At 36.4% G+C, this 24,226-nt stretch overlaps 1 protein-coding gene across 5 annotated transcripts in view; it reads right to left on the reverse strand.

Moving 5' to 3' along the window:
* The window catches only part of GRIA2 (glutamate ionotropic receptor AMPA type subunit 2), an 89,931-nt gene that overhangs the window by 21,239 nt on the left and 44,466 nt on the right, over positions 1–24,226 (reverse strand). For all 5 annotated transcript variants that reach the window (XR_010083406.1, XR_010083407.1, XM_063421831.1 and 2 more), the window contains exons 4-9: positions 22,426–22,622; positions 18,159–18,212; positions 15,701–15,862; positions 1,959–2,126; positions 1,576–1,680; positions 768–878 (exon numbers count right to left, since the gene is read on the reverse strand). Coding sequence is in view for 3 of the 5 variants with exons in the window: in XM_063421831.1 (XP_063277901.1) it covers positions 768–878; positions 1,576–1,680; positions 1,959–2,126; positions 15,701–15,862; positions 18,159–18,212; positions 22,426–22,622 (797 nt within the window). In the remaining 2 variants the exon portion in view is untranslated. The remainder of the gene's footprint in view (positions 1–767; positions 879–1,575; positions 1,681–1,958; positions 2,127–15,700; positions 15,863–18,158; positions 18,213–22,425; positions 22,623–24,226) is intronic.

Here is a 24,226-nt window from a genome sequence, read left to right on the forward strand (position 1 = left end):
TTGCTGTCTTATAGAAGAAAATTATTTTCTATTTCACAACCACATCTCTCCCTGAGAAAACACTTGAGCCTCTCAAGACTATATTTTTATTAAATTGCTATACAAACAACAGGTAAGATATCTATAAATATGCAGTAAAGTTTTATCATCAGCAAAATTGGTGATGAGTCATAAATTGTATTAATGCATTTCCTCTTTGCTCAGTTGCTACAGAACTGTTCTTGCATCCAGAGAAACTCCTATGCTAACCTATGGCTCATCCAAACTGATTAATAAGCTGTATAATTTACAGAAAAATTATATAATTTTACGCTCTTCTATAATAATGTACAATTTAATTTTCTAACAACTGGAATATAACATTTAATGTTTAATTTTACACTTTTCCAATCCATAGCAGCTACAATCCTGAAGCATAAGAACCAGTCTCTTTGCTGTTTGTCAAAGTCTATTCTCTAAAATGAACACCATGATTCTGCCTCTCAGAAAGTTCCTCTCCTTTGAAAGTAGATATTTAATTTTCATTTTCAGGTTTAAAAAACATAACTTTCTAGGATGTTCAATCAAAGACCGTTCATCCTCTACAAATCAAAACCACATGCTGAATCCCATATATTTCCCTAATTTCTAAATTTTATTATGTATCACAATAAACAGCAGTTCACAACCTCAAATAATAAAAAGACAGTATATTTAGACTAACATAATGTCAAGAAACAAATCATTGTAGGACAGACAGTCTTCTGACAAAATAGGAGGTTAATTACCAAAATAGTGGTGACAATAATTGTCTTGTTTTCTAGTCCTGAAGATTCATTTCCAAGAGGGCCATCAAGAGGATTCACAACCATTTTGTCCACTTCACTCCAATATCCAATCTAAAGAGAGTGTATAGGATGCACAGACACTAGTAAATATGAACTTTTCTGGAAAAGGTAAAGCATGTTATTACTATGCCCTTGATTTGTGCTCATAGAGAACTATTTCAGCTACGGATTTACCACTGTAAGAATTTCTATTTATGTAGTAAAAGACTACAACAAACAGTAAAAAGATTCATCTAATGACATTTGTTTATATTACTTTGTCTAAAACAGGTTTTTATTCACATATTAACAGGTTTTAGTATAAACATCATGCATTGTAAAATTGAAATATTCCAGATCAGCAAAACATGAGAAACTTTTTCCCTGAAAGATTTGAAATTAGAGCAGAAACACTAACACATTTATAAAAACATCATTAAAAAGCTGTATCCAACTTTTGTCATTCAGAAGCATATTTCTCCAAATCCTGGCTCACATTTAGCAATTCAGATGAGAAACCAAAAAGTTTAATCCACAAAACTGAAAGGGAAACACTCTTATGTAGTACTTACCAGAAATAATAATTCATATTTGTTAGAAAGAAATATTACATATGTTTACTTTGCTCTGCAAGACCACTGTAGAATACATCTATGAATAAATATTATCACAACTCACGCTTTAATTGATCTAATGTTTCAGTACCTACCTTAACCCATTGCTTGGAATGGTAAAACCTTTAAAGACACTATAAGATAATTCAAATTACCTTCCGAGGACCAGTACTTTTGAGTTCCATGACGTTTATTGTAAAATTGATTCTCTTTCCATTCTGATCAAACTTTATATTTCCTGTTAGTCCTTCCACCTGAACCTATAATAGATGAAGATGGAAGTGGTAGAAGAATTAAGTTTGTTCTTTTTAGAAAATGTGGTTTTTATTTCCACAAATGATTACTGATATTTCAAAACCTTTCACTTTACGGTCATTTTCATATGCAATATATTATCTTAGCCAGGTTCCTGAGGACTTCACTTCCACATTATTCCCAGCAAGATCCAGAGGTTAGGAGACTAAGAAGATATTTTTTCAAGCATTTATAGCCAACTTCACACATGCACTCATCCCAGCATCCAGTCCAGGGAAGCTACCTGTTTCAATGCCCTTTCTATTTCTACACCATGACCCCAGGGTACAGCTGGGTTTGCAAGACAGTCTCCAGCATTTCCTCTTCTGGAGATCTCAATCCTCTGTTTACGCAAATTACGGAAAGCTTCTGTCATCACTTGAACAGCATCATAGGTCAGAGCAGAGGTATACTGAAAAGAAGTGAAAATATTTAATCAAAAACCATCTTCAGCTTCACTACACCTTCCAAACCACTTGGTAATCCATTAAGCTAGAAAGCATTTTAGGATATACTTGAAATCAGTCAGTTTTTTCTTTAGTTACCTTTTGAGGGGCATCTATGAAAACTACTCAAGAGTTCATTAGAATAGTCACACTGTTTTCAGAGTGAGTTACATTTTTCCTCACTTACAGCTGTGTAACAGTCCTGTGTGCAGGTATGGCTAGAAGTCCATGCAGGTGAAAGGGAAAAAAATAAATAACTTTCAGTGTTTAACCTGAGCTAGCCTGTGAAAGTATGAAGACGTTCCTCTGATTACACTCTTCAAGGAGAAACATTTATTCACAGATCTCAAGACTTAATCTCCTCCCAGACAGATACACATAAGCCCAAGGCACATGTATTTGTATGTACATGCATTTAACTTTTTCCAATTAAATATAAAACCTCAGGGGTATCTACTTTCAAGTATGCAATACCTTGTCAATACCACGCAAAACAGTTTTGTGGCTGAGATGCCTGGAACAAGTAGTGCCTCTCAAAGAGCAATACAGATTGCTCCGTGTTCCTAAACTGGTGTAATATAAGGAGCTTTACAACATCTGAGACATCAGAGAGGAGTCTTGTCATCACATGCATCAGAAACCAGGGCTAAATGGTCAAGATCACTTACCTTCAGTGACTGGAAAAATTTACATCTCAACTAACTAATAGAACTAAAACCACATGTGCGCATACACGGAACACTTTGTTGGATGGGCTTTTTGAGTCTGGAACACAGCAATTATGACACATATAAGAGCATTTTTGGAAATGTGGGCCAGAATATAACTACTTAGAGGCATATGAATGAGTGGAATGATCCCTGTGAAGGCTATTAGATGATGAAAATATATAAATTGTAAAGTGGAGAGAAATGATGTATTAGCTCTTTGCTTCAATGGCTCAGACTTTAATGAGAATTTTAATTAGTTAGCTCAAGTCATGCAGAAGGCTCTTGCAACGAAAGCAAGCTCTTGAATTGAGATTAATTTTTGTATGCAACTGTTAGACCTTAGAAAAGAAAGAAAAGGAAAGTAGCATTCTTTTTTAAAGATCAGTAAGCTCAGTGATTGGTGTCAATCTTCTCAATATATTTTTCTCAGTGTCTTGTACAGAAATATTTAAAGGGATCAGAACAGCAGAAGAATGAAATGAAAGACTGGCTGGAGCAACTACTACTTTGTTCTACTGGAGCAGCAGTGCTTAAGTGGTATACATTAATTTGGAGATGAGGAGAAGAAAGGACTCCGACTAGCAGTACTTCTCTAAACATTGCACTTTGCGGTACAGAAACATATTGTGCCACAAGTGTTCTAAGAAACTTTGGACACAGCACTCTCATTAACCATTGAAACATTGAGTAGCAGAGAAAATAAGGGCCTGGAACTAAGATATAATGCTATCTAATTCAGTTATTTTATGACTTGTTGGATCAATAAGATATATTTAATGTATTATCTCAAGAATATTATTTCTATAGTATATAATTACTGGCCTGAACATTCATAGCTCAATCATACACGAAGATTATCTAGAGCTTTGCTTACCGATTCTTATCTGTATGTGCATTCTAGTCATCACATATATAAAATCTATATGTCATTATTTAGATTAAGACAGCTTTAATCTAAGGATCTCAAAATATTTTACAAAGCACTGTTGGGGATGCCATGAAAGCAAACAGCCCATGAATCATTTCTCACTGTTTTACTGTGCATACACTTTCAACTCCTAATAACCTTCATGGGGCTCATTAAAACTATCTACAGCTTCATAAATTGATGTAAAGTTGACAAACTAAACCGAAGTGAAGTCATTACTATAAACAAGAGATGGCAGACCAATAACCTGCTCATGCAGAGGTGTATGTGTCTGCATAACAAATAAAATGGCTGTAAGTTAAAGGATGCATTAGCCCTTCCTTGATTCACTTTGTTTTTCTGGAGATTCATCCACATTCTGATCTGCACTATTAAAATAAATGGGAGCACTATTTGGAATATTATTCTGTTGAAGTGAGGGGTCTTACATCTTATAATTTTATGGCAGTGTAAATCTCCCAACATCATTTCAGTTCCTTTCAATTTCATGTAACATCAGCAATTTTACTACAAAATTAAATAGGTTCTATACTTGAGTTCTCACAGAATCAGTTGCATTAATTAAAACATGGCAAAGAATATGCAAAAAAAAATCCTGCAGCTCACAATTTTAGAACTAGGTTAATAAGCTGATAATATAAATTACCTAAAGATTTTATGCCATTTGCTATGAAACATGAATTGCATGAATGTCAAATGAAAATAATTTTCTCTAAGCAGATGCCTTAATTGCCAAGCAGAGAAAACAGAAGGTCCATGTAATATTCTTCAATTTAAATTTCTAACTTAATTTCCTACCTTCAACTTAAATGCTCTACAGACTATAGTAAAATATGTAAGCTGCAACTGCAAAGATGAATTTGAAAACTAAAGACAAAACAAAGTCATCCCAGACTAAGCAAAAGTTATTACGCATGCTGTCCAAGAAAAACTGGCATGATGTTGCCTTTTGTAACTTCAGATGTTTTCTAGTAACTGAGGAGATACCAGAAATCCTTAGCTAAAAGGACCAGGATTCTATTTTTTGCAATCAGTAATTGAATCTTCTGAAGGTGAAATTGCAGAACACTACCGCAGAAGCACAAGATTTTGTTATACCTATATTTCAAAGTTGTAAGATATAAGAAAGGTAAGTTAGCCAGTTACACCTGCATTTAACTCAATTCCTGTCCATGTGCTCTTGACAAAGCTGAGAGATAAGGCTAGACAACTAAAATAATTAAAACAGTAATTTTCCACTTAAGCAGTGGAAAAGAAATAAAAATGTGAAGACATACATGCAAAAAAGGAGAAAAAAAGAGAAAGTATTCTGAATCGCAAGAAGTCAATTTCTTTTCCTCTTGATTTGTATATCTGCAATGTCTAAATCCGTCCTTGACAGATTAGTTTGAGTTTGGGCTTTTTGGTTGGTTTCTTTTTTTACAGTCAGAGAAGAGAATAACCATTCTAAAGTGTGATTCATTTGACCAGTTAGATACCTTTTTGGAAGATGAAATTATTTGTGCTTTAGATTCCACCCATTTGATCTCCAGTGACTCCTGCAACTAGGGAGGAATCCAGGGCGATCATCTTAGGTCCAGATGTTTACACTGTAGACACAGTAGTAACAAACTGAAACCGCTCAGAAGGACTATGAACTAGCCATTCATCCCTAATCCAATACAACAGAGAGAAAGACAAACAAAATAATAGGAAAATTTTGGCAGGACTCGCCCAGCTATGTCAAGGAATGCAGTGCTGTTGAACAAGACACTAGGGAGCCCTCAGCCAGAATGGGAGATCCAGCTGCAGCAGCTTTCAAGACGGCAGAAATCAGTCTGCAACAGGCACAGGTGGAGGTTCCTCACCATGTATGGGGGGCTGCTGTTGAATCAGCAGGAGAAGGGACACTGCATCACTAACAGAGGCTAAGAGAAAGGAAGTCTAAAATCTGATACAAGTATCTTCCCCTGGAGAGTGCTAACATTTTGAGAGAGGAAATACAGGAAATGTTCTTTGTTGCAAGAGCAGAAGGGTAGAATCCATCAGTATAAACACACTTTCACCATTTCCTTATATTTTAAAAAATTCAATATCAGAAAATATACAAAACAAACGATAATAAAATCTCTCACCTGAAGTTTGCACATTTTTCCCTCAACAAAATGCTTCTCTACTTGAATGCTAGTATATATACCAAAAGCAGAAAGATTGATATAAACATTCGTACACCTTTATAAATTACATATAAAACATAGGTATATACATAGATAAACACACAAACAAAAAAGAAATGAGACACAAAGTTACTTGTGAAGAACTAGTGAAGGAACTGGGCAACTGTCTCTTGTACTTCCAGTGATGTCAAACTGATGTAACATCGGACACCTACTTCTTAAGGGTCTTTAATGTAGCTGGGAGCTATTTTGAAACAGACAGTGTGGAACACACACTTTGGAAAATACCTGAAGGTGGTCTGACAGATAAGAGAGGTATTAGAAAATTACCTAATTGATTAGAAATGGCTATTTCCTTCTGAAACTCACGGCACCTGCCTTGCATAGCATCCTGACAGGACATGGAATTGCAAAGAGCTACTTCCAACAGAAACAAGAGACATTGTCAAATCTTGTACACGAGTGTAATTGGAAGTGAAGATGGCCTCTGACTTTGTTCTCATCTGTTTTATGCAGGCATTAACATGACTGGGGGTGTGTACACAGCTGAGCTGGTTGCCATTCAAACTGCAGATGGGCCTTTAGAACCTGAGCATCTTCATTACCTATGGCCATGTTTGAAATACTGCAGTGTGAGATAGTGGTCAGGCAGCCCAGAAAAACAGTGCATGGCTCTTCCTCTTTGTTAGGATGAGGATCGGCGGTCTTAGCAACAGACTTTCTTCCAGCTGAGAATAACTGCATATATACACAGGATATTTGGAAATAACAATTGCAAATTTTTTAATAACAACCCTGGTCCTGACTAAATGGGGAAGAGAGATTACTAAAATGTAAAATTACCTGATAGTTTAAAAAAATTCATTGGATTGATCTCAGTAAAGATGGGGTTAGAGACAAAGCCATATTTATCTTAATGAATATGCTATCTTTATTAAATTTTGTTTCCCAAAGTCGTACAGTCACAGCAACTTACACTTTGATAACAGCCTTTATTCAAACACAACTGCAGCACTCTGTGCACAGAAAAGCTAAATTAATAGGCATTTTTGCTTTGAAGTGCCATACTGGCATGAGATGCAAAGAACACCTTAAACAACCTGTCACTTGAGAGAAACTTGCATTCAGCTCCAAAACTGCTATCTACAATATCTGCTGATTTTTTGACATGTTTATGTGTTTTAATTATCTCTTTGCTTAGTTTAAGAAAGACTGCTTTCTGGGCACATCCAGAACAGCTAGCCCAGTAGCAGGCACTTGCCAAAGCCTAAATCCCTGGAAGTCTTACTCTCATTTGAAAGACATACTCACAGGACATCCAGCAGAGACTGACAAGACTGGGGCACTGGAATTATCCTAATGCTCCTGCTGTAGGATATTTATAGGAGAAAGTGACCTTCTTTCACTCTTTGAAAAACTGAATATAGCAAAGATCACAAGATTTATAAAGCCCAAAGTGCTTGGCCTTTCTACCTATTTTATCTACTACTGTAATAGAAATGAGATTCCTGAACTGTAATTCCTCCCCCAAGATTGCTTCCAGTACAGAACAATCTTCTCACTAGAGTAATCAGAGGTGCTAATTCAGCAGAAGAAAAAGACTGCAGGTACCTACCATTTTCTTTTGTTATTTTACACAGAGAACAGAGGTTTTAAAATACTTTTGTATTATCTTACTTCTAACTTAGAATAAACATGCAAAACAGCAATGCCACTAATGATAAAATCACCTTGAATTCACTGTAAAACACAAAGAATATACAACATTTTGATTTTCACCATATAAATACACAAAAGTTTTTTGTCAAAGCTAAGCCAGAGCTAAGTATGTCACTCTTCGTAGTATTAAAAATCAGCAGGATCTAGCAGCAAAACTGAAACCTTTGGTCACAGTAGTGAAAACAGATCAGGCAGGAATATCACACAGGATGAGAACAAAATATACAAATAGAAAGGCAAAAGAATTCTCTGAAAAAAATACGCTCCAGGAATTGGATTTGAAGAATTAATGTGAGTATTTGAAGTGTTGAACTGTGTGTGGAGTTCTTTGCCTTTTTCTTGTAAGTTTGGGTTTTGGCCTTTTTTTTTTGTTTGTTTTGTTTTTTGGTTTTTTTTGTTGGTTGGTTGGTTGGTTGGTTGGTTTTTCCCCAGGAGAGGAGAGGGAGAAAAAAAACCCAACCAGCAATCCTCATCATATATTCTGTGGAGTTCTAAGAATTGTCAAAATATGACATTTAAAACTAATAATAATAATTCAAGTCTTAAATTTAAAACAATAGGGAAAAAAAACCCACACAAAAAACCCTAAACCACAATTCCCTATTATCCCTCTTGATCTACCCTAATAAGCAACAAGAAACCTGCTGTATCAAGATGAAAAGCTTTCTCCTGTTTGCTCCAATCTAATTTCCAACAGAATACTAATAGAATTGAATACACTATTCTTATCGGGTTGCTGATTTCACCAAGACATATTGATTGTCAAAGAATAATAGACACTTGGTTTTTACTTTTCTGCCACACTATGCTAGGTAATATGGGCAGCTGCCTACATTAGTTGGTCCTCAATACCAGACTGCCCCAGAAACAAACCTGCATGTCTCCTCTCCTTGTTCATTTAATTATCCCCAGTGCTTCTTCTCTGCCCTTATTCCCCTGACCCAAGAAACTTTCAGTCACAGATGCCTCTCCAGCCCTGAGCTGCACCACTTTTCTGTGTCTTTCACTCACATTTCAACAGCGTCTTTTCACTTTGCTGACCCCTTTTTTGTATGACATCATTCCTCCTACTACTACTATTTTCATCTTTGTCTATGGCTCCCTCTTCTTCTCTTATCCCCCTTTCTCCATCAAGTTCTAATGTCCTAAATTACATCAATCTTTGTGAGGCCAAGGTTATGTCTGACCTTGATGAGCACTTGAATCATGAAGAAATAATAGCTTTTCTTATTTATATCCACCATATCCAGATGAATTGCTGGTTGAGAAAAAGCAATACAGAGTTCCTGGGAAAATAGGCAGGAGGAATCCACTGCACTTTGTTGGCTGAAGATCCTTAACAATTTGTAATTACTAAGAATAATGGATCCAAATTCAAAGAAACACATCTTCATAACAGAGACATCAGCACTTGGCTCTGCAGTTTCCTGAAGTCTGCTTTAGCACAGTTCAGCCACTTTCAGGATCGAAGGATCTGGGTCAATTGGCCTTTTGCATGTGTGAGACCAATCTACAGATACTGCCTCAAACCACCCACTGCTTTCAGCGACTAAACATTCCATTCTTTAATTGAGTTTTCTTAAAAAACAAAACAAAACAAAACAGCTATACTGAAATGCATGATTACTTACACAAAACAGCCTTAAGCTATTAAAAAGAAGCATAAAGTTTAACACTGAAATTTCTATATGATCACACTTTTTGTATTTATTTTTTCAAATAGAGAAGACTGAATACTGGGATTTGAAAGCCCAGTGAAACCAGGTAGCTGGAACATCAACTGCCCGATGCATGTTTTTTTATGACCAGGAAACCAAAATGCAAGGACTGAATACAGGCAGAACAATCACAAAAATCTACAGTTTTGTAAGAACACTTAGAAAAAAAAAAAAAAATCCAGATCAGTTCCTGGTTCAACTGTAAAAATGTTGATGTAAAAATCATCTATTTAAAAAAAAATCTTATTTATAAATCATTATGATCTACCTGAATTAAGGCATATTTAATCACATTTTTCTATTAAAACCGTAGCAGGTGCAACAGAATGTTTCTTATAACTCTTATTAAAATTCATTGCATTATAAAACCATTTTCCAACACACTGCAATCATAGGAGGCATGGCCCAAAATGAAGGTATTGTCTAATTCATCAACTGTACACTTTTGCTTTGTCATCTATATCTAGAATTTTCAGTGTGGATAATTGTTTTCAGTGTTTTCTTCTTTGCTCACACTGTTTTCTTCTTTGCTCCTTATTATAAGTGAGTCATCTAAATGTTAATTATTTCTGCAAGGTAAATAATTGCATGCTATGTGTTTCTGTATTTTTTCTTCTGCATGTTATCTGCATTGCATCCTTGAGGTAAATTAGCACCAGTAGAGTTAAACCAGCATCTTTCAGTTACAAGCATCATTACTCCTGACTTATGGTTTCATAATAATTGCCTAAAAGACTATATGACTAGACTATAAAGAAAAAACCTGAAAATGTGAAACTACTGAAGACAAAATCAGGAGGTTAAAACAAGCTATTATTTTGGATCTTAGCTATGCATTGGTTGGGTGGGGAAAGATATTATGAAGCCAGAAATACAATCATGAAAAGAGATAATCTGAAACAATATGTGCCAGTATGAAACAGTTACACCCATCCAAAATAGCTACAATGAGTACCAGGGTTGTCATCATCTTCTGACACAATGGGATTCTCTATGAGTCTGAGCTGAATTAGGTCTTCAAACCAGGCAGCCCCAAATTTTTTTCTGCGTGCTGCACAGTTTCTGTATATATGATCTGCAAGTTGTCTCAGGCACTTCAAGCCTCTGGTTGCTCTTGGAAAAGCTTATCCCAGAGTAGGATGGCTTGTGGAATAGACTACTTCATTTGGACAGACCTACAAAGATTATCTAGTTCAACTGCCTGAACAATTCAGGGCTGACCAATTCTAAAGTGTGTTTTGAACAGACTTATCCAAATGTCTCTCAACAGACAAGCTCAGGGCATTGACCAGGTCTCATGGAGAACTGTTCCTGTGTTTGGCCACCTCAAAAAAAAAATGAAAGAAGTGTAAATAAACGCTTCGAAGGGTCCAGTCTGAACCTGCTCTGGTGCAACTCTGAACCATTCCCAGACATCCCTTTGTCACTGGATATGAGGGAGTAGATCTCAGCACTGTCCTCTCCACTCCATCTCCTTAGAAAGCTGTAGAGAGCCATGGGATCACTCCTCAGCCTCCTCTTCTGCCAAGGAGACAAGCTCAGAGTCCTTAGCTGTGCCTCACAGGACATGCCTACTTGAAGCTTAGTACTTAGGTGGGGGGTTGTCTCTGGCTGGACACTAGGTGCCACCTAAGCTATTCTCAGAGGTACAGAGAAGAGAAAATATAACAAAAGGTTCATGGGTTGGGACAAGGACAAGGAGAGATCACCAGCAATAACCATAACAGAAAGAACAGACTCAACTTGAAAAAAAATTAATTACCAATCGAGGTAGGATAATGAGAAAATAAAAACAAAATCTTCAAACATTTCAACCCACTTCTCCCTTCTTCCTCAACTTCACTCACAAATTCTTTATACTCTGTTCCCATAGTGGAACAGGGGGATATGGAAGGGGGTTGCAGTCTGTTCAGCACCCATCTCTGCCACTGCTTCCTTCTCCCAGGGCGGACTCGTCACACTCTTCCCCTGCAGGGAAATTTCTTCTCTGGCACCTGGCCCACCTCCTGCCCTTCCTTCTGCACTAGGTGTCTGCAGGGCTGTTTCTCTCATTTATTGTCATTCCTCCCTCTGGCTGCTGTTGTGCAGCAAATTTTCCTCTTCTTGAATGTGTTATCAGAGGCAGCACCACCATTGCTGATGAGCTCAGGCCTGGCCAGCAGAGGGTCAGTCTTGGAGCCGGCTGGTATTGGCTTCACTGGACATGGGGGAATCTTCCAGAAGCTTCTCACAAAAGCCACCCCTGTGGTCCCCTTCCACCAAAACCCTGCCACACAAAGGCAGCACACCTTATGTCTCAGTAGCCTTCAAGAGATATAGACTGAGCTTCTTTTGGCAAATAGAGACCAAAGGCTGCCCCTCAAGAGAACAGGTTAATCAGATTAGCAAATTGGAGCACTTGGATGTGGATGGATGTGGTGTCCTCCCACAAGATCAAGAAGCTTGCCTCAAACGTAACAGTCTGGGACAACATTAAGGCTCAGAAAGCCCCACGTATTTGTAAATACGCAGTGCTGGATCAAAAGAAAGTTGCAACTTGTTATTATTAGGCCTTTATAAAATTAAACATGTCTTTCTCTTTTTGCTACTTGACAGATATTAGCCAGGATGCTCAACTCTATGTTTTGAGATCTACACATTAGCTCTTCTAGAACTGCATGCAAAGACTGCCAGCATAACTGTAATCTTTCGATACAACAGAGATGTTTTAAATTTAATCCGAAGTAAACCATGTATCAGTGTTAATTTTGAAAGATGTAAAAATATTCTGTAAGAGGTCTGCAAAGCACTAATTTTAAGCATCCTTCTTACTCTTTAAATCTTGTGCTTTTATTGGTACAGCAACAAATGAAATCAGTGTCTTTTCTCATCTATGTCCTAAGAGCAATTTTTTATAATTAATATTTTATAAATTGTAAAGATACATTTTAAAGCAATTTGATATAGGTCCTCTTCTGGGCACCTCATCTGTGGAAGAGGTTTTTAGCCATGGTCCTGTTTCTTGAAGAGTATGTTCCTTTGAAATGTTGAAATGCAGTTTTTCTTAGAAAGGGTGTCTTTCTCTATTTTCAGGACTGCACTTGGATGCTGTGATATGTCTTATCAGCTCAGTCATAGTCCATTGACTTCCATTTTGTAATGTGAAATGAATGTACACTTACTTTTGGACTACAAAATGTAGATAATACAACAGGATTGCAATGTTTTTATTTGCAATGATAGAACACTCACAGTCCCAGAGATAATATTATAATGTTAGGGGCATGTAAACACCTCTCACTTCTATACTGATGATGCAGGGCTTTTGTCAACCTTTTTATCTTTATTTCATACAGAATCTGCAGTGAGAGTTTCCTAGATTCCACAGGACTGGGAGCAAAAGTTCATTTATCAGCACTGTCAATTTGGACAACTACCTCAAAATCAAAAGGGGAGAAAAGTTCTTTTTAAGATCAATTAAGGGACAAGTGGGAGAGGAGTGCATTAACCTGCTTAGTAACTTAGATGTTTATACAGTATTCGAAGAAGCAGAGAGTAACACAGCTAGAATAATGATATAAGAAGAAATGAAATGGTCACAAAGGACAGTTAAGGAATAGGATTCAGCATGAGTCAGTGAAAAATCCTGTATTTAAAAGTAATTATTAAGTGGACAGATGCACTATGAGCCCATCTAAATCAGCAGCAGCACAAGAACGCAATGCAGAGAAAAGATTTGGCTGTTAGCATGTATCCCATGAGAAATATATCTCATTAGTGTCATGGTGGTGAGGAGAGGAAAAAAAAAAAGAAAAAAGAAACTCATACAAAAGAATCCCCTGAAATGAGAACTGTCTGAGACACATGAAGCCATTATTTTCATTCCCTCAGCATAGCACTCAGATGTGTTGCAGTAGCCAGTCTGGCATTTCAAAGAGGTACCAAATAGAAAGGTTCCAGGAAAAATGACAAACAGGGTCTGAGAGCAGAAAATTCAAAGGAAAAAGGTATTATTTGGTTTTGCAGGGAGGAAAGCAAGGCAGGAAGGGTGCCAGCCATTTTCAAATACAGAAGGACAATGAAAACACAGAACCCCCTCACAGCCATTAGAAACATATTAAGGAGTAATGGATTAGGTGATATAAAGGCTGACTAAGGTTAGACAAAAGCCAAAACCAAGATCATTTAAGTTCTGAAATAGATGCTTTGAGAAGCTGTGAAGTCACTACTCACAGGAACTGCACAGATTTATCTGATTCTGCCTTCAGGCAAGGAGGACAGACCAGGTGACTGACTGCTCAAAGACCTTTCTTACCCTGTTTCTATGGTTTCTACGATTCTGCCCTGGCTCTAGCTCTCTCACGGATGGGCTTGAAATGTGTCATATCTCTAACCCTACATATAATGACAAGCAAAAATGACAAGTAATACATGTATAAGGGCAAGAGATAGAAAGCTACACGAAGAAATCCAGTAACTGATACAATCAATGTCACCAAATACTGCAATATACATCCACACTTTGCTCACCATCAACACCTGTAGCATTTATAAATGATCTGATAATCTAACATAGGTCTCAATTTCTTGTGTGAGTATCAGTGCAATCCAAAATGTATCTTGAGCAAACAAGATAAAAGGAAGAGAGGCCAGCCTTTTAAACAGAATTTAAAATGTGTTCTAAATTAATGAAATTCAGGAAAATAAGTGTTTCAATTACTTTATTTCTTCTATCCCCAACAAAATAAACCTCAAAAGCAGAAGATATTACAAATACCCTCCTTCAGCTCTTTCAATTTTTAGACTTGAAAGGATTTATCATGGAAGAAATAAAGAGAATACCTGTGACAGAGTTAGAGATTTAGTGCTTTAATACCACATTGCAACCACTTCTTATTATCTAACACACATGCAATTTCCCCCCAGTGTAAGTAAAGACAGAGACCTTATTACTGCATCTCACCCATTCATTTTCATTTTGCTAAAAACTGTATCTTGGTCTCAGTTTGAGTTCTTCACTACAGTCATGTGCTTTATGTATTTCCCTATTATTACTTCCAGACTATGATTCTGCAACATGAATATGTGGGTAGATTTGGGCACTCAATATCTAGAGAGACAAAAGGATTCTATTAATTCCCCACAGCCGCATCTCCTCCCTTTTTTCTAAATGAGAGGAATACAGATTATGTATCCTACACATCTGTAATATAAATGTACCTAAAGATCTGACACAGACTCCAGTTTACTTTTTCAAACACCAAGTAAGAAATTCACTACTTCTGTCATAAAGATTTTAAACTACAAAAATAACAACAGAAAAAAATCACACTGACTAAGTTACCACCAAAATTTACCTCATAAAAAAAGGAATCTATATATATGTTTTTGTTTTTAAATTAGAAGTAAGGTTGTGTGTTTTAAAGAACTTTTCTACCAGACACTTAAAAAAATTATTCTTCCTTCCATGCTGAAATTTGTTATTCACTTAATTATAAATTAAGAACATGCTTCACATTCAAACTACATCACAAAAAAAAAGTTACGGCTAGAACATTTGCAACTTATTTTTTTGACTTTTAGAGCTATTTGAGAACTTGTTTGTATTAAAATTTTTGATTGTATTACTTAAAACAAAAATGATATAGCATTAAAATTTAATTATTCTTTTTAATATCTTGCAGCCACTAGTTGATCCTCATGATGGTTAGAGAAAGTTAGAAGGTACCATTATCCTAGCCTTCTCCAGAAGTAAAACTGGGGTAAAAAAGTGAAACCACTTGCCTGGTGTCACATCGTCATGCAGGCCTGAAATCAGACCACAACTGTGTACGTCAGGCATAGCATTCAATTCTGTAAGTCTTTGTAGGATTTAGGCATCTGCCTCAAAGGAGTTGTCTAACCATTTCTTTAGGATATTATGTTACATCAAAAAAGTGCTGTGCTCCCCAGAAGCGTGACTAGTATTTGTCATTAAACATTTCAAAATACAGAGAAAGAGAAACATTTCACAAAGAGAAAAATCAAAAATAGTGAGTAGACCTAGTTAATCTATCATCATATCTAAACCAATTACCAAACAAGCTGTCAGGCACAGATTTACAGTAACACACACACAAAAAAAATTGTCTTGAACATTTTTAAGAGTGTAGCATCTTCGCTCAATCCGTCCTATGACAGAGAATGTTAAAAGTACCCCAGAGAAATACAAAAGTGTGTTGGCACTGTTGATTTTCAAGGGCTTTCTCTGTCTCTTGTGTTTCTATTCCAAACCCTTCTATTCCAAACTTCCTGTACTTAGAGTGCAGTTAAAACAAACATAAGACATACCTTGATTGTACTAGTGTGTGCACCAGGATATTCCTTCTCCTCCAGTGTTGACCAACGTTGTATAAATTTTGACACCAGAGGATCATCATAGTCAACTATCTGAAATCCTGAGACATTAGCTCCTCCAAACTGAATTTTTGATAAATCTCCATCAGTAAATCCCTGAGCACAGAAAAAATTATGTCTGTTATTTTAATAGTTTTGGCAGTTCTCTCACAAGTGTATAAAAAGAAAGAGTTACCATACGACCTCTACTGCAGAAGAGTAAGCCAACATTTTCCTCAGACTGGATCCAATTTAAATCCTGGGCTGCCAGGATTAAGTCATCAGCTCCATCAGCCAGCAATGCTTCTTGCTGCCCACTAGACAAACACTTCTATAGAGAGCAAGGGCTGAGTGGACCTGTCCTTGCCATCCAAACTTCCTAAACATCCTGTTAATTGCAGGGGATCACTTAAATGAGAAAGGAAATACTGGACATGAGTAACATGCAAGCAAGTTTTAGGGAGGAATACTTACAGCCACAGCTGTATCCTCTTTTTTAGGAGCTCTAAAGCATGTGGAAGGACTTACCATCTCCACTGCCTCCTCTCTCTGACACAGAGAACTATTTCTCACTCTTAAAAACAGTTGTTGTGCTCTGTTTTCTGTGTTTGGTGATTTAATGTCACCCAAATAACCATACAAATGCATTTACATGAAATAATGTCAGACACTTCATTATAAATGAATGTGTGAGTGAATACAAAAAGAAGCAGCAGCTTTAAACCACATTATCCTAAATTGTTACACTAGATGCTCTTTAATTATTGAATATTAATGATCCTCATGTGTTGTTGCCTGCTAATACAGACACTTCTACACGGAACATGTAACTGGACAGTTGAACAGGAACGTTCATTGTATATTCAAACCTCTTCTCCATCTATCAGCATCTTTTTATTCTCAAAATAGATCAATTTCTTGAATGACTGATCAGACTGGGGGAGAATATTACTACAGTCCATAAAGAAGAAAGCAGATGGATTCAGTGAAGATGAGATATGATCCAAATGCTGGATAAGTTTTTTTTCTGGCAGAGAAACCAAATTTCTAAAATCACTATCATAGACACTTTATACATAATATGAAACAGCTTTAAAACCCAAGAGTCAGTTATTTTTAGATCCTATGGACTTATTGTTACAAATTTAAAGCAATGGCTAAAATAGCAACCAGTTAACATAATAAAATCCACTGGGCACATTTTCTAAAATTTCCCTTAAGACTCAAAATACTGTTTATCCAACATTTGCAAGGCAAACCACAGGTGTCTAACAGATATTTTTTCACATTTTGTTAGACTTTTGTGCCTGCTTTATGAATATCAGAACCTCAACTTCTTTATCCAAAAATTAGTTATTAGGATATAAGAATGAAACCCCAGTGCTCAGCTTTTAAAGAGGCCCTTAAAGCATCAGGCTTCTCCACACCGTTGCACCCACATGACTCTTCAGAGCACTGCCTGCCTGGAGGGAGAAGTGTTTTCATCAAAGGCTGGGAGGAGACAGGGGTTATGCCTCAAGTGCCCGAGACACACCATGGTCCTCCTGTTTCCTCAGGCTCCTCAAAGGACTATGGAAGACAGTGTCAATTGGGGCACTCTGGGCCCTGCTGGAATTTATATCAAACACTATCACAGTTCAAGAATAAATGATGAAAAAAATGGCTTGGTGGCACTCACGCTATACAATCCCCAAACCCCTTTTCTTGAACAGGGTAACTGAGATTTGAGCATGCAGAATTTGCTTTGTCTGTTACAAAATACCAACTGGATTAGCTCCCCTAGCTTCAGTAAGTGTTTATGGACTTTAATATCAGTGAAATGGCCCTTCACCTTTAGACACAATTTCAAAAAAATTACCTTGACAGAATTTAGTGAGTTTTCTGAACTTTCTCTGCAGGAACACTATTAGCTATACTGTCTGATCACCTATGTTCAAGAAAACATGAATTCAAATTGATTATCCAAGTCAGTCTGAGGGATGAAATTTAGAAATCCAAGACTCACTAGTCTAGCAGAATAAAAAATGATAACCCCGATTCTTAAGTAGTTTAAAAGCTGTGAGAGAGAAATCATCACCTTGCTGAATGAATGTATAAGCCTATGATGCAGAAAGTTATTTTTCAATTTTACATACCCTCTTTTTCTAAAGTGCATAGAAAAAGCAGTTCTATTGTAGGTCCTGAGCAACCTTCATTTCCATTGATGGGAATATCATAAGAGGCACTTAAACCCTGAAAAAACCTCAGCCAATAAAAAAAAAATAATCTCAACACATGCATTCATTTAGCAAGGATAAAGACATCTAGCATTTTTCTATTTTCTAAAATGTATTTTAAACAAAATACTAGTAGATTTGTTTCCACAAACAGTCAAATGTGCAATACAAGTATTTTAATTACTAAGAATGCTTACCAGATTTGCAATGATATAGTGATATCCTTTAACATGTTTACCAATTGTGATAACCTGTAAAAGAGAAGAAATAACTCCATAATGGAAAACTTTCTTTGGTATACAGACAAAGACTTGAAAGGTACAAAATGCAGTATGATGTAAAAGCTAGTTAAGAGCTTCATGGTGCAAAACAATACTGAGTTTGTGTTATGGTTTATCCTTTATTTTACCTAATGCACTGCTGAACATACCCTTTGCTGGCAGAAATTTGCCACGCTGAAGTCCAAGTCCCAAGAGGGAGAGTCTCTCCACACACAGGAGCTGAATGCTAATTATTATGCTGTGTATTAAAGGCACAATCCAGCCAGGAGAGAGCTGGCATCACACATTAGAAACACTGTGCCTCACAAACTCCTGCTAGATTCTGCCCACTGACACGAATGAATTATGAGGAAGCCTTGTAAAGTTCAAATTATTTATTGCTCTAAGTCTTCCTCATAATCTCCCTCAAAGCCAGCTGGTGGTTTCTCAACAGTCCCTGCTGGCAGACCTGCAGCATGGATTCTTCTCCCAAATAAGCCTAATTAAGACTATGTCGACATGGGGAAGTTTGCATTTTGTAGCTAAGCACTTCTCCAGAGGAAGAATGTGCAGATAAGAGAAGTCTAGAGATTTATTCCATGTTTTGAAAAATGAGTACAATGAACTTAAATTAAGAGAGGATGACTCATTCATTTCCTCATTAACATGGCTAAAATATTCAGACTAGGTATCCTGAAACTTATATGAGGGTACTAGTGAACAACATTCCACATACTTGGTTTAACAAAGTTGTTAAGAATATATAGAATATACAGAAAGCATATATAGAATATACAGAAAGCAGTTTTAACACTAAATTTACATTACTGGAGTTTGAGAGTAAGAGGGATCACATTACATAGGCCATGGAAGTCATTAAATTGTTCCTCTTTTGAGGTCAATATATATATATGATGTATTAATTTAAGTATCCTAAAACAATTACTTGGATCACACTACTTAAAACTAAACACTTACTAAGAGATTTAACAATTATTTTCAGATGTATTTCTTATATAGCTGCTGCTTCCAAAGAAATTTCAGTTAGACAAAATAGATTAGTTCTTCTGTATGAAACATTTCTTCATCATTGGTATCTGAGAAGACAACCAGTAGGTGCAATCCTCTGGATCAATGCTCAGTAACTCTGCCCTAGCTGCCACTGGGTACTCTTTTGTTAACCCAGCTTGCTAAAACTTGCCACTTTTCCGTGGGTGCTGCCAGTTAAAACAGAAAATTCAGTTGTAGCACCAAAAACCATGATGAAGGAGCTGTGCACACAAAAGCTATCAGAGGATCTTCTCTAGAGGGGATAGACAAGTAGTGGCAGTAATTACAGAGTTGTCCAAAGGGTATTATCAGGGTGAAATGAGATTCTGCAAAGGAAGCTGCCTGAGAAGAGACAGAAGATATATAATGAAGAGCATGGTAACACAGACCTGCCAGATCAGATAAGAGGAATATAAACTAGTCTAAGGAGAGCTCGGGAACTGAAATATTTTTCAACATACATGAATCGTTGAAAATTGGAAGAGAAACTATAACACGACACAAAAAACAAGAATGATGAAGCAACTTTGCAAATACATGTTGTGGCTATGCAAAGATCCGAGCGTAACTGAGTGAACCTGAGGCTGTCACTTCAGCTTAAAATATTTGCAGGATAAATCAAAGCACTGAAATGAAAGATTTGTTTGACAACAGAAAGCAAGGAAGAAAGTGAAGAAGTTGTTTCTTTATGTATTGAGCATGCAAATAGTACTTTGGTATTCAAGGAAAATATGGTTAACAGAAAGCCTGTTGCATTTCTTGCAGTAAAAATACACAGAAAAAAATGATACTGATATGATGTTTCTACTTCAGGCATCCCCATGAAATGGACAAACTTTCTGAGGGGTTTTTTTTCAGGCCAGGAATTGAAACAATTTTTTAAAAAATAAATCTGGGTAGCAAAGCAATACCTAAAGTATGCTGCTATTAGAAAAGAATTTCAGAAGAACACACTCAAAGGATGCTCACAGGCCAATAAATCCATTGCTCAGCACTTCATTTTGAGATATGGAGAAAATTAACAGAGAATCAGTGATTTATATTTTCTTGTAGGTTATTTGAGAAATTGAAAATGGGTTTACATTTAAATGTAAGGAAGGGAAGTTACTGAGTGTAAGGATAAGGCTAGTGTAAAGGCTTAAAAAAGAGACCAAAGTCCAGAAACAACTAGGCTATCTCATGAAGAGAATTCCAAGTCTAAACCCACATGGGACAGCTGAGAACAGCTTTAGACAACATATTCCAGTATAGCAGTAAACTATTAAGAGGGGAGCCATGAACTAGAGTTATTTTAACTGACCTGTGAGGCTGACTTGGTTATCTAGGATTCTTCAGTGACTTACAAATCAAAACAGCAGAAACAAATGCTTAGCCATCTGTATGCTTAAGGAGCAGCACAAGTCTGTAGGGATAAGCTGAGAAACTCTAAGCATCCAAAAAAGGCGGAATCTATCAAAGTGCAATTAGGGCAAGAAAAACTTCCCAGAACTGCAATCAAAATAAGAAGCAGACAAAGACGAAAATGGGTCGATTATGAAACAAAGGCTGTAAAAATGAGTGGTAACTGAAGGGTAAAGAGGGTTCTTGTCTATAAAAAGTGGCTAAAAGGTGAAACTGAAGAAACAGTCATATCAGAGATTATAATGAGTATTACATACTTATTTTAAAAAGAATGTATAGGATAATAAGATAAATGCTAAAAATAGTCCTGTCAAGACTGAAATGTCAAAGCAGTGTCTTTCTTTTCTCTGGCTTGATAATCAGGAAACAGCAGATGTGACATATCTTTAGTCTAAAAAGGTGATAGTTCTGTAGGACATCATTAGAAACTCACAAGAGACATGGACATGACAAAAAGTCACTGCAAGGTAAGTAAAAAACCATTTGAAAAGCCACACAGAAACAACTGAAGAGGGCCTATAAGGACTCCTTATGTCAAACGTTGTTTACACTTCTTCACATTGACAAACTGTAAATTTTTTCACATTGATAAGTCAGAAAATATGATTTTGAAAAACTGCAGATGATAGATCACACTCTCAGAGACCAACTGTTCCTGAGAACAGGATCAAATTCAAATTTATCTTCAAAATTATAAAACACTTTGTGGATACGACGCCAAATAAAACATACAAACAGAATGTACTTAATTAAGGACACTGCTCATTGTCTGAGCCTCTTCAAAATGTAACGACCTTCAAAACAAAGACCAAAATAACAAGCCCTTCAAAAAACCTTCAAACAAATACATTCATACTCTGATGATACATCCCTACTGATGCTGCACAGTCTCACATGATGAAACTCAAGCCAACAGGGAACTATCCTCACAATTTTCCGTTGTGCTCTGCATGCATGAAAAGTAGTAAGGTACGGAGCCAGTAAGACCTTCCTAGACACTAGGACTGAAGTGGTGGATTTCAAGGTAATGCAGTAATTTGAATCAGAGCACCATGATAATTTTGCTAACAAGAAGATTTAAAAAAATAACTTTGGCAAATAATTTGCATGAGTGGAGACAAGACAGATTTTGCTGTTCTTTTTAAAGCTCGGGAGGCCTTTAGTTATTAAAAACAGCATCCAATTTTGGTTAACACACTTTAAGAGTGACACAAAATGAAAAGACAAGCAAGGAAAGTACAAATAACAAAGAACTTCAAAACATGAATTTCAAAGGACATTAAATGAGAAAGAGAAGCTGTGATACAATCTTCCCAAGGCATAAAAGGTTCTCAAAAAATGCATTAGAGGGAGAAAATACCTTCTAGGTGTAAAAAGAACTAATCCTTACACATAACTACCTATAGTGGACCAGATATAGTAGTGTATCAACTATGTATAAGACTGTATACTACTTAGGTTGTGAAATAGTCTGAACAAGGTATTTTGTAAATTTGTTTTTATTTCAAATCACCAGGATAGAAAACTATACAGGATCATCCAGATAGAATTATTTCACCTTTGAGCGAGGGAAGGGATTATACGGATTTGCATGTTCACTTTCTGCCTGGCACATATGTGGTCCTCCATACAAACTAGTCACTGTCAAATGATTCATAATAATCACAAAAATACCATCAAAACAAATGAACTCATTACATTTACTTATAGAATACTGCTAACTGCTGTCACTGAAGAAAGGAGAACAGCAAACCTGATCAACAATGTCGTTGACTTTATCGCGTTCACAGTCCAAAATCACTCGTCTCTCCTTTTTTACCTCTAGATCTTGAAACAGTGAACGGTAAGTTTCATCTTTTCTCTCATTGTTAATATTTCCTACATTGATAGCAGTCACTTGCCATTTCTTTTCCGCAGCAGAATCCAGCACAGCTTGCAATGTTGATAAGCCTAATGAGGCATGGGAGAAAACAGAAGATATGGCTGACAAAGCTTCAGGAATTAACAAGCTTCTACAATGTAATGTGTGAGATCATTTATTTAAGATCTCCTGTAACTTGTTTGACCTGTTGCAAGTAGGTAGAAGACAGCAACTAAGATATAAGTGGTCCCAATCAATTATTATTACATGAAATTTCTATTTACATCACTGCAAGGCATCAAGGTCAAGCCTTGTGAGTACAGCCTTCGGGTTTGGCTCAACCTTCTTTAGAATTTGATTTTGCTGGTTTCACTGATCCACTGGTGGAATTCCACATAGTGGGAAAGAGATCTTCTAGGAGAGGAGTGATCCAATTAGAGCAAAAGGATCAGTGGCTTATTAGAAGAAGGATCAACCTTATTATAGGATCAGCTGGTCAAACAAAAGCTATTGAGCAGCTTTTCTTCCCAGCACTTGAGCAGTACTGTATTTAAACTCAGACCTCACTGAAGTCTATGGCAGAATTCCCATGTTCTGCAGTGATGACAATGTATTTATTATTTCTGTCGCCTGCACTCATGTCCCTGATTATGAAGGAAGTACTGAGATGTATTTTTTCATAGAGATAAGCAGGCTCAATGCTAACACCTGCAAGCAGTGTAGAGAAGTTTGCTTCCATCTTGTTCTTTTTGCTTCCTACTTTTGGCAAGTTCCTGATAGGAAGCTATAATTGTACAGATGCAACCACCTACAATATGCTGTAAAACCAGTGAAGACTTTACTTGACAGAGTTTACTTTTTAGGGATGTACTAATGTAGTAGAGAAACATGAAAATTACTGCTGGAAATTAATTCCTGCTATACAAAAAGTACCATTTTAATGACTTCCAGCAGTACAAGAATGAGACTAATGATGTCTCAATTCCTACCAGAGAACTTCACATGATGCTATAAAGCAGTTTTAGGGACACCAGACACTATTAAAGGAAAAAAAAAATAGTCTTTCTTACAAGTGAATTGACATTTTTGCACATTCTTCTCTCCTGAAATCACCTAACAGCGGGAGTCATTTCTTTGAGACAAATTCTGATGTGGTATGTAAAGGGAGCTTCAGGTACAACTCTCATGAGAAATAACAGTAGTTATGCCCATAGACATAGAAGGAGAGCACTAAGAATTATTTTGTCTCACAGTCTGTAGGTATGATATTAAATTAAGATTGCTCAGTGTTTCGCAATTCAGCTTCATCAGTGAAAATGGTAATGACATACAGCACCACAGAAGACTGGTCATCAGCAAAGGTAGAAAATGGCAGGCTTCCAAAAGCATAAATAGAATTATTATCTTATATAATTCTGGTTTTCCAAGTCTCTTTAAGAAAGACTGATGTTAAGCTCTGTATGTCATGTAATGAATATTTATTTTAAAATCACTGTTTAAGATAACTACAGTCCACCTGTACAAATAAACTATTCCAAACACTAAAGATTAATCTGGAAAACTTGTGTTAAAAGGCAAAGATTAGTGATGTAAGCAAACTGAGAAATGCAGGGAGCATCTTAAAACACTAAAAAACAGTGAAGTATATTTAAACCTCAAAATACTGCTTGAAATGACAAATTACTTTTTTTAA

Source organism: Prinia subflava, chromosome Z (genome assembly GCF_021018805.1).
Source record: "Prinia subflava isolate CZ2003 ecotype Zambia chromosome Z, Cam_Psub_1.2, whole genome shotgun sequence".
Classification (NCBI taxonomy): Eukaryota; Metazoa; Chordata; class Aves; order Passeriformes; family Cisticolidae; genus Prinia; species Prinia subflava.